This window comes from Colias philodice, chromosome 11, assembly GCF_061535455.1.
Source record: "Colias philodice isolate Cphi_HAF_F1 chromosome 11, ilColPhil1 Martin Lab GWU primary, whole genome shotgun sequence".
Lineage (NCBI taxonomy): Eukaryota > Metazoa > Arthropoda > Insecta > Lepidoptera > Pieridae > Colias > Colias philodice.
In genome coordinates this window covers 8,492,751-8,508,082 of record NC_143096.1, presented here as the reverse complement: position 1 = coordinate 8,508,082, position 15,332 = coordinate 8,492,751, and the positions used below count along the sequence as shown (strand labels likewise).

The following is a 15,332-nucleotide window of genomic DNA, read 5'->3' as shown; positions in this document are numbered from 1 at the left end:
TACACACTAGCCAAGCCTTGGGCGGAAAGATATAGGATATAAAAGTAAAATAAAAAATGCCTTTAACGTCAGACAATTTTTTTTGACCCTAGAATATAATAATCTAGATAAAAATCGAAGTTAAGGCCATGAGAATATTAATGAAACAGGTAAAAACTACAGACGATGCATAAATTAGCATAATTATTGATATTTAAAAAATAGTAGACATATTGAACATCTTTTATTTTTTATTTTTGAAAATATGATAATATGTTTCTAGTGTTATAGTTACGTATAAAATATCATTAATTGTAATAAAATATAAGTTACTGAAGTACATTTCCAAATACAATTTTTAATGAATAGATATGCTTATACTTAAGAAAAAATGAAATATATTTACAAATAAATAAAAATAATTTACAAGTAAATATTCTATTCAACCAAATTCTATTTTGTAATTTTTATTTATTTGTAAAAATAATTTTACTCGATAAAAAATCAATTAAGTATACTGTTATGTATCTGCTAAGGTATTATTATGTTTACTACAAATCAAAACCTACACAAATTATAAGCCAAAAGAAATAAGACCTTTCAGATTTTATTGCTATTTATTATTATCGTAATTCCAAAGCAACTTCATATCCGTCGATAGCTTTCATCATGAGGTCATATCTGCATCTAATCTTTGGTATAAGGGTTTTTTCTGGCTCTCCGATGACTTTATATCGTCGCAAAAGAGTCGTTAGGACTGTTGTGATTGACATAATAGCATACCGATAACCTGGAAATGACAAACTTGTCAGTGATATAATAATGGGTGTAATGTAAATAAATGCTGTTAATAATCCAATTTATTACCATTAGCATTACCTTTAAAATGTGTTACGCGCATTTACATCAAATGAACATAGAGCAAGAACAAGAGGTTGTCGTGTCGTCAGTGTTGTTCATTATTAGAAAACTGTATAGAATCTTTTTGAACGCACGAATAACGAAAGAATGCTCTACGCCTGTTTAAACCAAGGTTTACACTAAAATAATTTGACATAGCGGGGTTAGAATGAGCATTCGCTCGTTTCGTGTAAATGCACCGCAAGAAGAAGATATAGAAATCTTTCCTCCTAAGAAAGTGCTTCTTTTTAGATCTTATTGAGATGATTTTTAAACGGTCTTAAATGCGAGTTGTTTTCCAATAATTAAGTCAAAATTTATATGATACATACCCAGACAATTTCGAGGACCTTGACTAAATGGCATAAAAGAGCAAGGTTGCATGCCCTGCATTCGTTCCGGTAAAAATCTGTCGGGATCGAAGCAATCGGCGTCAGAACCCCACACAACGGGGTTCCTATGGACACCATAAATGTTTATAACTATACCTGTTCCCTCAGGTATTGTAATTTCTTTATCTAAAATGAAATTGGAAAATGAAAGTAAAGTATTTTATATTTTTACGATGTACTTTTTACTATCAATCTTAGGCCCGATTTTTCAATGCTTGGATAAAACTTATCCGTCCAATAAAGTATTACACGATAATATTAAAATGTCACGTAAACTGTCAAATACGGACAATTAGAATACGTTTTTAAAATGGTAGTTTTATACATTAATCGACGAATAAGTTTTAACCAAGGATTGAAAAATCAGCCCTTAATTTATAAGAATATCTTCTACACTAATATAATAGGGCTGAAGAGTTTGTTTTTTTGTTTGTTTGAACGCGCTAATATCAGGAACTACTAGTCCGATTTAAAAAAATATTTCGGTGTTAGATAGCCCATTTATCAAGGAAGGCTATATCATCACGATTAGACCAACAGGAGCAGAGCAATGCGCGGGCACAACTGCAACACAGAATTGAATACAGGGTTAAATAATTCCATCACGGTTTATTATTAATAAGTAATTTGCGAGAAGTGCGAGAAGTTTGAAGTAAATGGTAATCCTGATCCATATATTTTTTTGTTCAAATGAGGTTGATACAATTTTTTTAACATATCATCTCTACTTTGGAGTATGTATTCGATGCGATCAAGGAAAACATTGCAAGGAAACCAGCATGTTCAAAAATAAAAAAGACAACACTTCGACAACATATTCTTTCTAAGTAATAAGTATCATAGCTTTGGTCAGTTCACTTTACTTACTCAAAGGAGAATCTTCAGTAGCAGTTCGTACAATAAATGGTACTGGTGGGAACAGTCTCATACTCTCCTTTATAACTCTTTCTAAGTATTGAAGCTTTGGAAAATCATCTTTTTCAATGAGACGATCTGAATCCCCGTAGAGAGAATCTAATCTGAAAAGTTAAAATACGATGAAGAAAATTAAGCTTAAGAGATAATATGTATTCAAATAAAAAAAGTGAGGCCAGCTAAGGATATAAACAAAATCAATACCTAATAATCCGGTCAAGTTAAGCATTTGAAATAAGGATAATTCCGACAAAGCCAAATTTTGGTGAGGAGCAAATTTTGACCTTTGACCCCGAATAACTTTTGCACACATGGGATAAGTAGGGACTTTTCAATTTTTATTTGTTATGGTACACTCCAGCTCCTCACCAAAATTTGGCTTTGTCGGAATTATCCTAATTTCAATACTATTTTCAAGCTTAATTTGACCGGATTATAACTAATGAAAAACAAAAGTTTATACTCTTAGTTTAACAACTACATATTAATAGCTGTATGCAAAGAAAAACTGCAGGCAATTCAATAATATATTATGAAATGTCTACAAATTGCATGGGATATTTTCCTTGCGATTTCGTACATGATTATAGGTAAATAGTTGTTCATAGAAAATTATACGAAGATACACACTCTTCCATCACTTTGTGCTGTATTTCCGGATATTTGCCAAGCAGTTTCAGAGTATTACCGATCGCGACGGCTGAAGTGTCTGATGCTGCTAAAATAAAAGTCAACACTTCTTCACGTATCGCCAAATTATTCAAACCATCAACACCTCCAGAATGGGATATTAATTGATCAAGAAAGGTTAACAACTGTTTCCGTCCATCTAAAAATTTTAAAATATTTCATAAGTCAAACCTACATAACAAAAAATACAAATGAGTTAATAATCAAAGAAAATACCATTTGTTACATGGACTTTCGCTTCCCCTGTCTGAATTTTTCTCATCTGAGATTTCTTTTTCATGATTACCTGAAGTAAAAGGTAATGAAATGTAAGTGAAAAAAGTAGTTCTTTTCTTATGTTATTGTCTGGGATTTTTGAAGTGTGTTAAAATAATAAAGTTCTATTCACTTTATAACACTATTGTAATATTATTTTCATATAAGTATGTAATTTTTAGCAACTCGAGAACAAAATACCTTGTCAGTTAAATCATGTATGATTTCCGTAGCTTTTTTCAACTTTTCATATTGCGGAAAAAATTTATAAATCCAATCTGGTTGGAGCCATGGATGAAATATTCTCTCACTGGAATATTTCATAGCATCATATGAAGCCTTTAAAAATACGTCATAATTATTGTCCTCATCTGTCAAGGATATGCCCATTGAGGATTCTAAAAAAATATAGTAAATTTTGTTTTATACATTTAAAATTGGGTATAATGTTATTAGTCCATTGAAATCAAAAATTGTCAGAAATTAGAGCTATTTATATTTTTCAATAAAACTTTTTTTTATCATTTTACGAAGAAATGATATAAGACTATTTTTGTAGATTGTTTTTCGAGGAACAACTTTTATATACAATATTTTTTCATTACGTCAATAGCTAAGGTTTTACAGCCCTCCGAAGTGAGTACTATTTTTCAGTAGTAACTATACATAATATATTATAACACAAAAAAGAATCACTCAAAAGTTCTGAAGTAAGAAACCCAAGAAGAGATTTACAGTTGAATTGAGAACCTCCTGCAGTTTGGAAGTCAGTTGAAAATTTATTTTATACCTTAATATCTATTGATTTAAAGTCGAAAATGGATATTGCGTGCTTTGATTAGGAATTCTAGCTTACCCATAACAGAGTCCAAGTTGTAACTATTAATGTATGGCCATATTTTAAATTTTCCTGCTCCTACCATCGGTTTTAGTGATTCAACTAATTTCAAACTTTGCTCAACGAAAATATCAAAGAAGCTTGATATGATTTTTGGACTAAATGCTGGAACTGTCACTTTACGTCGAGGCTTCCAAATGGAAACTGAAATAAAAGTTTATTTGTAAAAAAAATATTTGTTATAAAAATACTTGAAATAGGTGAATACTTTGACGACAATTATCTAAGTATGATGTAAGTAGCTAATCGAAATTTAAATGATATCTCCCTATACTTCGGAATTAATTTCAGTTTAGACCTAAATAGTAAGTACTATAGAAAAATCAGTCTTATGAAAAACAGGAAATACATAATTTATTCATTACCTATACATCTTCGTAGACTTGGTACAGGTCACTTGGTACTTGGTAAGCGTAGCAACGAGAGGTCCTGGGTTCGATTCCCGGTGGAGACCAAGAAAAAAATGTCTTGGTCTGGCAGGACACAAAAGGATGATCTACATTTACTCTAAAAAAATCGATCAGTAAAACAGATCTATGCATACTGCATCTGCCCCTTACTCCACTAGGGGACACGGGACATCACTTTTCACTAATACATTTTCGAACTTTTTTATGTTTCACATTCATTATTCAAGCGTATTCTTTAAACTGAAACCATTAATAAATAAAAAGAGTGTATGTGCCGAGCACACGTGTCAGAAGTGAAACTTCTTTGGCAAGATCCCAGGATTAATAATTAGGTAATTATGAAGAACTTACCTGGTGCAAAAATTGAGGCGTTTCCGAGAAAATAATGTAGAAATCGATGTAATTTGTCTTTTTCTAGACAATTTTTCAAAACTACTTCTATTGAAGCTGGATCGGTTATTACTGAAATATGAAACCAATATTATTAATAACTCAGGCCCCGGAATCACAGACACATTAGAAAATCTATTGTGTCGTGGACCGATCGGGCCGTTCGGGGCTGCGTATTTCCAAACTATACATAGCCAGAACGCAACCATAGGAAACTGCTCGTGTATACTTTGTAATGCTGTTTTTAAGTTTGTTGTTACAATATATACACGAATTTTGCGTACTGATCGTGTATACTTTGTAACGCGGATGCTTGCTTCTTCGTTCCAAACTATACACGATCAGTACGCAAAATATGTATAACTAAATATAGCTACTACACCACTTACGCTTGAGCGAAATAATAAATATATAGGCAATCAAAGACTTGTACAGCTATATCTATCTTCTTTTATTCTTCTTGATTGATTCAGTAAAATATGGAATAAAAATATTATTAGGTAAGCTTAGAAAAATAAATAGGTAACAGATATAAGGGTTACCAATGGGTTAGGTTAGGTTAGTTTTTTTTAACTACACAAAAATAGGAGCTCCGCTTCGCGGGGCTCCGTCGCCTCGCAACCGTCTTCTTCTGGACTTATTAGATTCTTACATTTTAGCACTATTGTCAATTGTAAGTCGTGCAGTATATATAATACTGCAAGCTATCACTGCACTGCAGTAACCGACTATAGTCGGGAGCACAAGCATCCTCGAGACAATACAATAATAGATTTCAAAACAGCAATACAATAATATAAACGCAAGCAATAGAAAGACGCCGCTCTTACTCCTAAACATACACGATTAGTCCGCATGCGTACTGGCGCTGTATATTTTGGAGCGCTATTCTTACTTACTTCACTACAAAGTATACGCGAGTATTTGCGTACTGCTGTTGTATAGATTGGAAGAACTTTGTAAAAAAGTTATTTCCAAACTATACGTGATTATTTTCACACCGTTGCGTACTGGCCTTGTATAGTTTGGAAAGACGCTTCGGGGCTCAATGGGTTAAAAACATAAAATAATTATGTACCTTGTGAGGAGATATTTGGCCATCGAACCTTAGCTCTCATCTGTGCACTTAGAGCATTAGTTCTTTTAATGCTCTTTAGACTTGGCCTTCGCATAAAAATATTGCTCCAAGCGATTCAAACTGTTCTCCAAAAGGAATGTATAATTATTCCAAGCGGCTCATCGGGAGGCAATATTATTATCGCTTAAATTTGTCAACAAACAGAGTGCAACTAATTCACTAATACCTACTCTAGTTGCTGGCCCGTAGTAGGTACTGTGTACTAAATACCTCCTAAACAATCTAATAATGCGTTGGCTTAAGTCGATCTGTTTATTTATAACGTTAAAGATTTTTAATATTGATATGATAATATTTTACGGAATAACTTAAGACAGAAGGTCCCTTAAATAGGGACAAAATAAGTTAACCGTATTACCTACGATCTCACAACTTTTTACCGGTAGAAAAACTGAGCTACAAGTCTTGGTTTTTTTACAGGAGTTAAAACTAAATATAATATCTTTATGTAGGCACAGCATTATACTTACCGAGGTATACAAAAGGTCCAAGTGTTGCTTTTGTAATGCCTCCAAATGCTGTTGCGGCCCGACCATATTGTATCATTTTGTTCATTATATCTGTAAACAGAAAGCATTCGAAAATAATTTTATTAATTAAAATCTATTTATTGATTAAAATCTAACTAGGTAACTACCGAATGATAAATAATTAGTTATTCTTAGATTAGAATAATTGCAAGTTGTTATTAATTATTATAAATAGAGCATTCTGTATGGTTAAATATGACGTAACTACCAATTTAAAAAGTATAGGCTTAATGTTAACATCAGTGATCAGTCATGAACTTTGGTTTAACCTTTTTAATTGTTTAACTTTTTTATACATTTGGAAAACTTTATAAAAAACTGACGTGTATTCACATTAGGATGAATGTATTAAATCTTAATATATATAAATCTCATGTCACAATGTTTGTCCTCAATGGACTCCTAAACCACTTAACTGATTATAATAAAATTCGCACACCATGTGCAGTTCGATCCAACTTGAGAGATAGGATAGTTTAAACATGTACCTAGGTACCACGGGCGAAGCCGGGTCGGACCACTAGTATAAGTAATATAAAATACATTCTTAAATTTCGATATTAATTTTATTTATTATGAAGGCTGCTTTGATTTCTGTATTTTAACTATGTTTTGTGAAGTAGACAGAACTTCTTCTGTGCTATTAATGAAAGTTAATAAGTATAAACACCCTGTATTTTATAATTTCTTCATTTCATTGTCAACGATCCTTATTAGTGTACACCAAGAACATACAAACATACAGATGATAATTTAAGCTTTATTATTTTTATAACAATATGTATAATATTTTACTTGTACTCTACGTTGAAAGAAAAAGTGTACATACGTTCAGCATTTCCCAGGAGAAACAGAGAAACTCCGAATAGAGGAATATCTTCTTTGGCTGTTTTTATATTCCGAAGCATCGAGTAGATGCGTCTATTTTTGTAACGGTAAATGAAATAACACAAAATTAACACTAAACAATATGCAATAAATGTGGCCATTATTAATTATAAATTCCTCCGTCTAGCAAACACAACACTCAACTCTCCTATAATATCTAGGCTCTAATAGATCAACTAGTAACGCAGATATATGCTAATACAATGGCTTCGCTTCCCAAAAAAAATTAAGTGAATAATTTTGTAGTCTATTGTTTTCTTACAAAAAATCTCCATTTAACCACAAAAAATATTGTTAATTACTCATTGTCATTGTGCTCGTTACGAAAAAAATATACTTAAATTGATGTAAAAAATTCTCCGAATATTCTATTATTAACTTAAAGTACTTTGTTATTAAGGCCTATAATCTATACCAATGGAAATGCGGTGATAATATTAATATGTAGTAATTTTTTATAAAAATTTTACAAAGCCCTTTTATGTCACCTGAAACTTGTTTTCTAACGTTTGCCTTAAATTAAGGGCCCTTAGTAAGTGAAAACGTCAAAATGGACTGTTATCTATTAGCGTTAATTGAAAATATTGAAGTTTTTTCGCACTGAAATTTCTAATATGTATTACAGAACGTATGTGTGATGGGATGACTGTTTCCAAAACACGATTGGAAAAATTTTGCTCGATAAAAAAAATTTTGAAGTTACCTCTAAAATCCATATCTACTAATACACTGGTCATCAAAAAAATCGACCCACCTGCATTTTTACGGAAAATTGCGGTTTTCTCACAAACTAAAGAAAAAATTTGTTTGGAAACTGAACTGATTAATTAAACGTGCATATTTACACGAATATAAACACATAAAATCATTAACATCATAAAAAAATTGTCAATTTCGAATAAAGATCAAAATCCTCAATTTTCAGCTTTTTCTTTATTTAATTTCAAATGCAGTTTATTTTGTAATCATGAAACTTATGATCACGTTTCCTTCGAATTTATACTCAGTACTTTCTCTTCTTTCTGGAATGATAGCCTGCGTTCACTATTTTAAAGAAATAATCAAGATTTTGATGGTCTTTTGAGGAATTCGTTATCAATCTTCCCTAATGGCGGTTTTCAGGTCTCCTATTGTTGTAGGGGCTGAATTACGAGCTCTATGCTTTATTTTTTAATTGTCCCACATGTGCTCTGTAGGTTTCAAATCGAGACATTTTGCTAACCAGAGTGTAACTCTAATGCGGACCTCTTCTAAATACTGGATCACGATTCGCTCTACGTGTTTCCGAGCATTATCATGCATAGACTCAAAGTTTTTGCAGATACAGCCGGCATATTACACCATATGATAGTCCAAAGCCTCGGTAATGTATTGATCAGCATTTAATGAGCATCTTTTTATCGTCAAGCTCCGTGCCTCTTGTCAAAGAAATGCCACTCTAGAACTTTACAGAGCCTCCATCATAATCGACCTTTTATCTTACCTAGCACTGAACAAATCGTTCATTTGGTCATCGCATGGCATAAAGACGTCTATCAGCACCATATAAAGTCATTCGCATCTTGTCACTCAAAAGTACCGACTCCTATTGGCCTATAGTCCAGTTTGCGTGATTTCGAGTCAATTGAAGTCTGGTTTGTCGATGAGCTGTGGCTGATTATAGCCCTGTTTCTGGCTTGTGTGGTCTTAGGTTCTACTCTTAAAGTCTTCTTCTAACAGTTCTGTCATTTATACCCAACTCCTTATCATCACGCAGGCGTCACTAGAGATCTACACCAGACAGATGTCGATTTTGTAGAGTTGATTACATTATCTAGGGGTCGTCCCTTTGAGTTGCCGCCCTATTTCTTGCAGATCAATATTTTTATCGATACTGCCCAGTCTCTAGAAACCTTTGGTAAACTCACCGAACTGCATAACAGCTCAGATTTTACTTTTTAGCCACGGCAAGTTGACATAACCCCTGTTTTAGTAGAGCCACAGTTTGGGCCCCCTCAGCTACAGCAGTATCCATTATTTTGAGAGAAAATTTATCAAAACTACTGCATCAATTATTAAACTTAACGTTATGAACAAGAGATCCCGAAAAAAGTCATTTTGGAACTGGGAACACGGGCATAATTTGTCCCGTCGTAAACCGTCAAATCAACACTGTACAGTATTTCTGTATAAAAATTTGTTAAGAATCATTAAGTGCAGTAAAATTTACAAAAAACATAATGATTAGCATGTTATCAGACCCTTACAACAAAATACAACAATAAAAGACGACTTATTTGTGAAATAATCGATAAATAGCAAACATAGTGTAGGTGTGTCGATTTTTTTGATGACCAGTGTATTATAAATGCGAAAGTAACTCTGTCTGTCTGTCTGTTACTCAATCACGCCTAAACTACTGAACCAATTTGTATGAAATTTGGTATGGATATATTTTGATACCCGAGAAAGGACATAGGCTACTTTTTACCCCGGGAAATAGGATAGGTTTTATCCCGGAAATCCCACGGGAACGGGAACTATGCCGGTTTTTCTTTGACTACGCGGGCGAAGCTGCGGTGGAAAGCTAGTTAATTATAAAATATTCTCCCAAACTTTCACTTTCTTATTTATGATAATATGATCATAGTTAGCTGCTCTACATAGTACCTACTCAAACATAACTTACGCAGTTAAGTACGCTTCAGTTTAATACAGACTACAGTGAAATATCTGTATATAAAAAGTAAAATTGTCTGTGCAATACTGAAAATTAGATATTTTGTGTGATCTGAACAATGTGCAGATTTAACTGATAATTAGATATTCGAAATATGAAATTGTGCATAAGTATATATGTTGTTATTATTACTTTATAGGTAAAAACTCTTAAGAGGAATAGAAGAGCTAAACGCGAGTTTTATTATGCTTTAAAGTATATGATTAAATGCAGTAAAAAATCTCAGATAAATATATGATATTCTTCAGGATATATACTAGCAAATAAGTTGTATAGTATTGAAAACACAATTTACTCTATAGAAAAAAATCACAAAGGTACCTCTTAAAAATCTTTTGATGCTTAAAAACCATACTAAATTACAATAAAACAAAATAAAACAAAACCCGTCAAGAGGTCTAAAAAACGATAACAGTCGATTGTGTTAATGTGTACGCGAGTCACTCAAGAGCAGTAGTGCTCTTAACATGAATAATAAATTATGCTTATTAGTGGATTCCCATGTTGTTTTTGCTTCATTGTTTGTTTAATTTTTCACGGTGACTTTAATTCTTATCTTAATTATTTTATGTAAAACTTACAACGACATAATATATTCTAATTTGATCAAGGTTTCGCATGTTTACTTTAAGAAAAAAAAAAACATAATAAATAAAGTTTTTTGTTTGTTTATTTAAAAAAGACTAACCATCATATTCATAGGTTTTATTTTTATCTTTTCTCTAGTGCCACTTTATCGTCAAGTACCGACATTGTTATATCAAACTTGACTCTTATGTGTGGTATTGGACCGTCTTCGGGCTCTGGTAGGACTCTGAAATTTTTGAGCAACACACATAACGTTATCTTCATTGACATCATGGCGTATGAATAACCTGTAACAAATCCAAAACATAGATAATATCACATTTATGTGGCGTATCTTTTGTATCAATAAATGAACTATGTACAAAATTTTGAGGTTTTATTCTAACTGCAGTACAACGCTTGATTTGTTATTAAGATTTGCAATTTTGCATTATCAATATAAACATATGAAAATGACATAATGAAAATTTACCAAGAAGCAATAACGTACGAATTACTAAAGTAGTTATTAGTTGTTCAAAATAAGGAAACTAAATAAATAATTAGGGTACTAACCAGGACAATTCCTAGGACCGGCAATGAACGGTATGTAGCAGCCAGGGGGCACCTGAGTGTAGCGCTCGGGCAGAAAGCGGTCGGGGTCGAAGCAATCCGCGTCCGAGCCCCAGTACTTCTTGTTTCTATGCAGACCCCAAATCGATATCAGTACACTTATGTTTTCCGGTATTGTAATACCATCCGCTGCAATATAATATAATAATTTTGTATAAAAAAATATTTTTTTTCGTATTTTACCATGATGATAGTTATTATCTTTGTGACGTATTTCATTGTACATTGATAAACCTTGAAAGGTTTTTGTTACATCGAATATTAGCATTTTAAATATACTCACGGAATTTTATATCTTTACTCGTTTTTCTGATTATGAAGGGCGCTGCAGGGTAAAGTCGAAGAGTTTCGTTAATCACACGCTCTAAATATTCTAATTTTGCAAGATCTTGTTTATTATTTGGTAGCATGTCTTGATCTTGAAACGCTGCACACATTCTAAAAATGTATGTTTTATACAAAGGTATGTTTTATACAATAAGTGTATAAAACATACCTTTATATTATATTATTTGGTAAATAACACTTATCTGCTGTTTTTCCAATGTCGGTATACTAAGATTAATACAGTACCTAACTATATTATATGACGTGGACCTGGATTTATCTACTAGTAACTGATATACTTACTCCTCATATACTTTTTCCTGCACAAGAGGATACTTTCCTAGTAATTTTAAGACGATGCAGACTGCATTTGCGCAAGTTTCCGTAGCAGCTAGAAATAGAGACAGTAATTCTTCTCGCATTTCTAAATCATTGTACCCATTATTGTCTCGTTTAGAAAAGGATAGGAATAGATCGAAGAGTGTCGATTTTTCATTGATTTGGCCCAAGCTTTTATCTGTTACATGCTGTTCGTTAAATTCTCTTCTCTTATTTCGTACAACCTGTAATAAAAATTCAATATTTTGCAAATTAAAAAAATTATAGAAATCATGATATTTTATGTTTTTTTTAACTGAATCAATCAATTCAAAGCAAAATGAATTTTTTTAAGTGATCAGCATCAACGATACGTTAAAAATTTATATTATAACTTTTATTACCTCATCAAGAAATGCGTACCCAGTTTTCTTAAGTGCCTCAATTTTTGCAAAATTTGGATGTAAACGGAACGTGTAGTCCGGTTGGAGCCAAAAATGAAATATTCTAGTCGTAAGATAATCTTTCACTTGTGTTATACCGTCTAGAAATGTTTCTTTATGTCTATCGATGTCAATAGAACTCTTTCCTATTGTTGTTTCTGGAAAAAACATAAATAAATAGGTAGGTACTTACTCCAATATTTAAAAAGATCTAAGTCCTTGATTAAGTCATTATTTTGTCTTACATTTCAAAAGGGAATGTAACTATAAGTAAGTAGGTATACATTACTAACCCCAGATAATATCAAAACTATGTGAATTCAAATACGGCCAAATACTCTTCGGCTCTTTATCCATTGCAATCACAGCCAGGTTCTCGACTAATTTTTTACCTCGTTGTACAAAAGTGTCGAAGAAATTCGTCAAAACTTTTGGATGTAAAACAGAAATCATCACTTTCCGACGAGGCTTCCATATCGGACCTATAACAAAATATAAACGTTAATTTAAGTATTAATAATATTGAAAAGTTTTCCTTTTAAGTTTAGATAGTATCCTACCATCCTACAAGTAAGTTTTTGTTCGGTTTCGACTCACAAGCATATTTTTCTCATTTCGAGATTACCTTTTATTACAACCATGTGTAAAATAGTAAATATGGCTTTTTTCTTACCTGGGGCAAATAAAGATCCATAGCCAACACCAAGATGAAGAACCTTGATAACGTCGTCCTTGTCCAGGTGATGTTTAAGTATTACATCTATTTTTTCAGGATCCGTCGTAACTGAAATATAATACAAGAAAGCATCCAATTTATCTTTTCTATCCTACAATTTTTGTTCAGATAAACATTAAGAATATATGATAATGAAGTCTTTCATACAGTTAAACCTAATTAGTCATTTGGCTAAAGCCCCCTTTAGCCTTTATTACACGAAATGCTACAATACTTTAGGTATTTTTAATTTAATGAAGGCTGAAAAAAACGCTTGAAAACGAAAATATACCATCTAAGATAATACGGTCTTTGATTCTAGGTAAGATTTTGAAGAAATAAACTTACTTAAATATAGTAATGGGCCAAGCCATGCCCTCAGGACACCACCGTTTTCTGAACACTCGCTACTCATATCTACTAGCGACTCCATTATACCTTAAACATAAAAAAGATTCAAATAATTTTGACACATAATAATAATTTTATTTCAGGAAAGTACCGTAATTTTATTACACACAGAAAAGCCGGATAGAACCGTTTAACTCTCTGACATCAATGAAAAAATTGACTCCAAAATTTTATTGTATAAACACTTACTTTCAGTATCGCCAGAAAAATGATGGGCAACGCCTATAAAAGGCAAGTTCTTTTTAGAAGAATATATTCGCGAAGCTACCACATACCTACGGATGTGTCTTTTTCCCAAATAAAGAAAAAGTAAGGCAAACATACAATATACCCATAAAAACATTATAAAATTTTACACGTCCGTTAATAGTAAAATTTTGAAACTAAAGGGCGATCTTATTGTATAAGGAACTCTTATAACCTTTTATATATATTTAAAAAAAAGATTTTTTGTTCCTTATTAAAACCAATTAAGAGCAGTCATTTCATATATTATTTTTAAAATGATTGCTCTAGTTAATAAGGTGTAATAATTAAACAGTAAATTAACTCATAAACACGAGTAAAGTTTATTTTAGGATTCCGTACTTAAAGGGAAAAACGAGTCCCTATTACTGAGACTTTGTTGTCTGTTTGTTGTTTCACAAGGCTGTATCTCATGAACCGTGAAAGTTAGACACTTGAAATTTTCAGAGTATTTATCGGGCCGCTATACCTATCAGCAAATAAATTGGACGGGTGAGCGTTTTTGGAGTTGCCCTTTAGCTTATTTGTAAATTGTATCTACGGAACCCTTAATGTCGCGAGTCCGACTCGCACTTAACCGATTTTTAAATACATTACCATTACTATACAATACACGTGTGTATATAATTATGTACTACATATTATTATGAAAAGATGGAAAGAAGTCGGCCATCGTATCTTTGAGTTAATTAATGTAAATTAAAAAAGTCTCAACAGATTTTTATATGGTTTTCCCATATAAAATAGAAATAACATGTAATAGAAAACATTAATTTATGTGCGTTAGGGTTTTAAAAAAAGGTGTACTTTGCCTTGCTACGATATCACTATTTTATTAATGGTGCAAGATGGGTGCAAGGAAAACTGAAGGTAAACTAAGTCGGTATAAACATTTGAACTTTATTCATATGACGACTGAAAAAATAATAAATTTCATGGTGATAAGCACCATGAAATTTCGAATATTCTAGAAGGAAAATAACATACACAATAAAAACTAACTAACATACGCATGTAACATTCCATTAATTAGTAATTAAAAAAAATATTACCCAGTAAAAAAAAACTTTTTTCCTCATTACTTGTTTTACGATTATTAATATAAACCACGATACATTTAATATTATACAAATACAACATAAGATTGTTGATAGATAAGATAAGATTATTATGAAGTCATAACTTTTTTACAATATTTATTAAAAATATTATATCGATTTGCCAGACTAGATTTTTGATATTACAATAAGTTACATAATCAAACAAAAAGAAAAGTGTCCAAATATTTTTATTATTCATTATAAATTCATAATTTCTAAGTTTTATAAATACATTCATTTCTAAGATTCATGTAATTATTCAGTTTACGAGATAAGTCGAAGACAGTTAAAAACTCAGCTTCTGTTTCCAAGGCATATCAAACTCAAACTCAAACATTTATTTATTCAACTAGCTTCCGCCCGCGACTCCGTCCGCGCGGATGTCGGTCTTCGCGTGGATGGTTTATTTCTCCATTTTGAGTAACTCTGACAATAACATCTTATAAATATCTATTGGACTCAAATACG

At 31.9% G+C, this 15,332-nt stretch overlaps 1 protein-coding gene across 1 annotated transcript; it reads right to left on the bottom strand.

Moving 5' to 3' along the window:
- Positions 1 to 421: 421 nt before the first annotated feature.
- Positions 422 to 13,900, bottom strand: LOC149484755 (uncharacterized). Its single transcript, XM_089700906.1, has 19 exons — positions 13,708 to 13,900; positions 13,456 to 13,545; positions 13,066 to 13,176; positions 12,686 to 12,874; positions 12,354 to 12,550; positions 11,935 to 12,194; positions 11,588 to 11,742; positions 11,248 to 11,433; positions 10,818 to 10,979; positions 7,327 to 7,488; positions 6,438 to 6,527; positions 4,791 to 4,901; positions 3,988 to 4,173; positions 3,333 to 3,529; positions 3,093 to 3,162; positions 2,817 to 3,015; positions 2,139 to 2,290; positions 1,212 to 1,397; positions 422 to 769 (listed from the first exon to the last, which is right to left on the bottom strand). The coding sequence occupies exons 1-19, from the start codon at positions 13,859 to 13,861 to the stop codon at positions 603 to 605; spliced, it is 3,024 nt and encodes a 1,007-aa protein (XP_089557032.1). The 5' UTR covers positions 13,862 to 13,900; the 3' UTR covers positions 422 to 602.
- Positions 13,901 to 15,332: the final 1,432 nt, after the last annotated feature.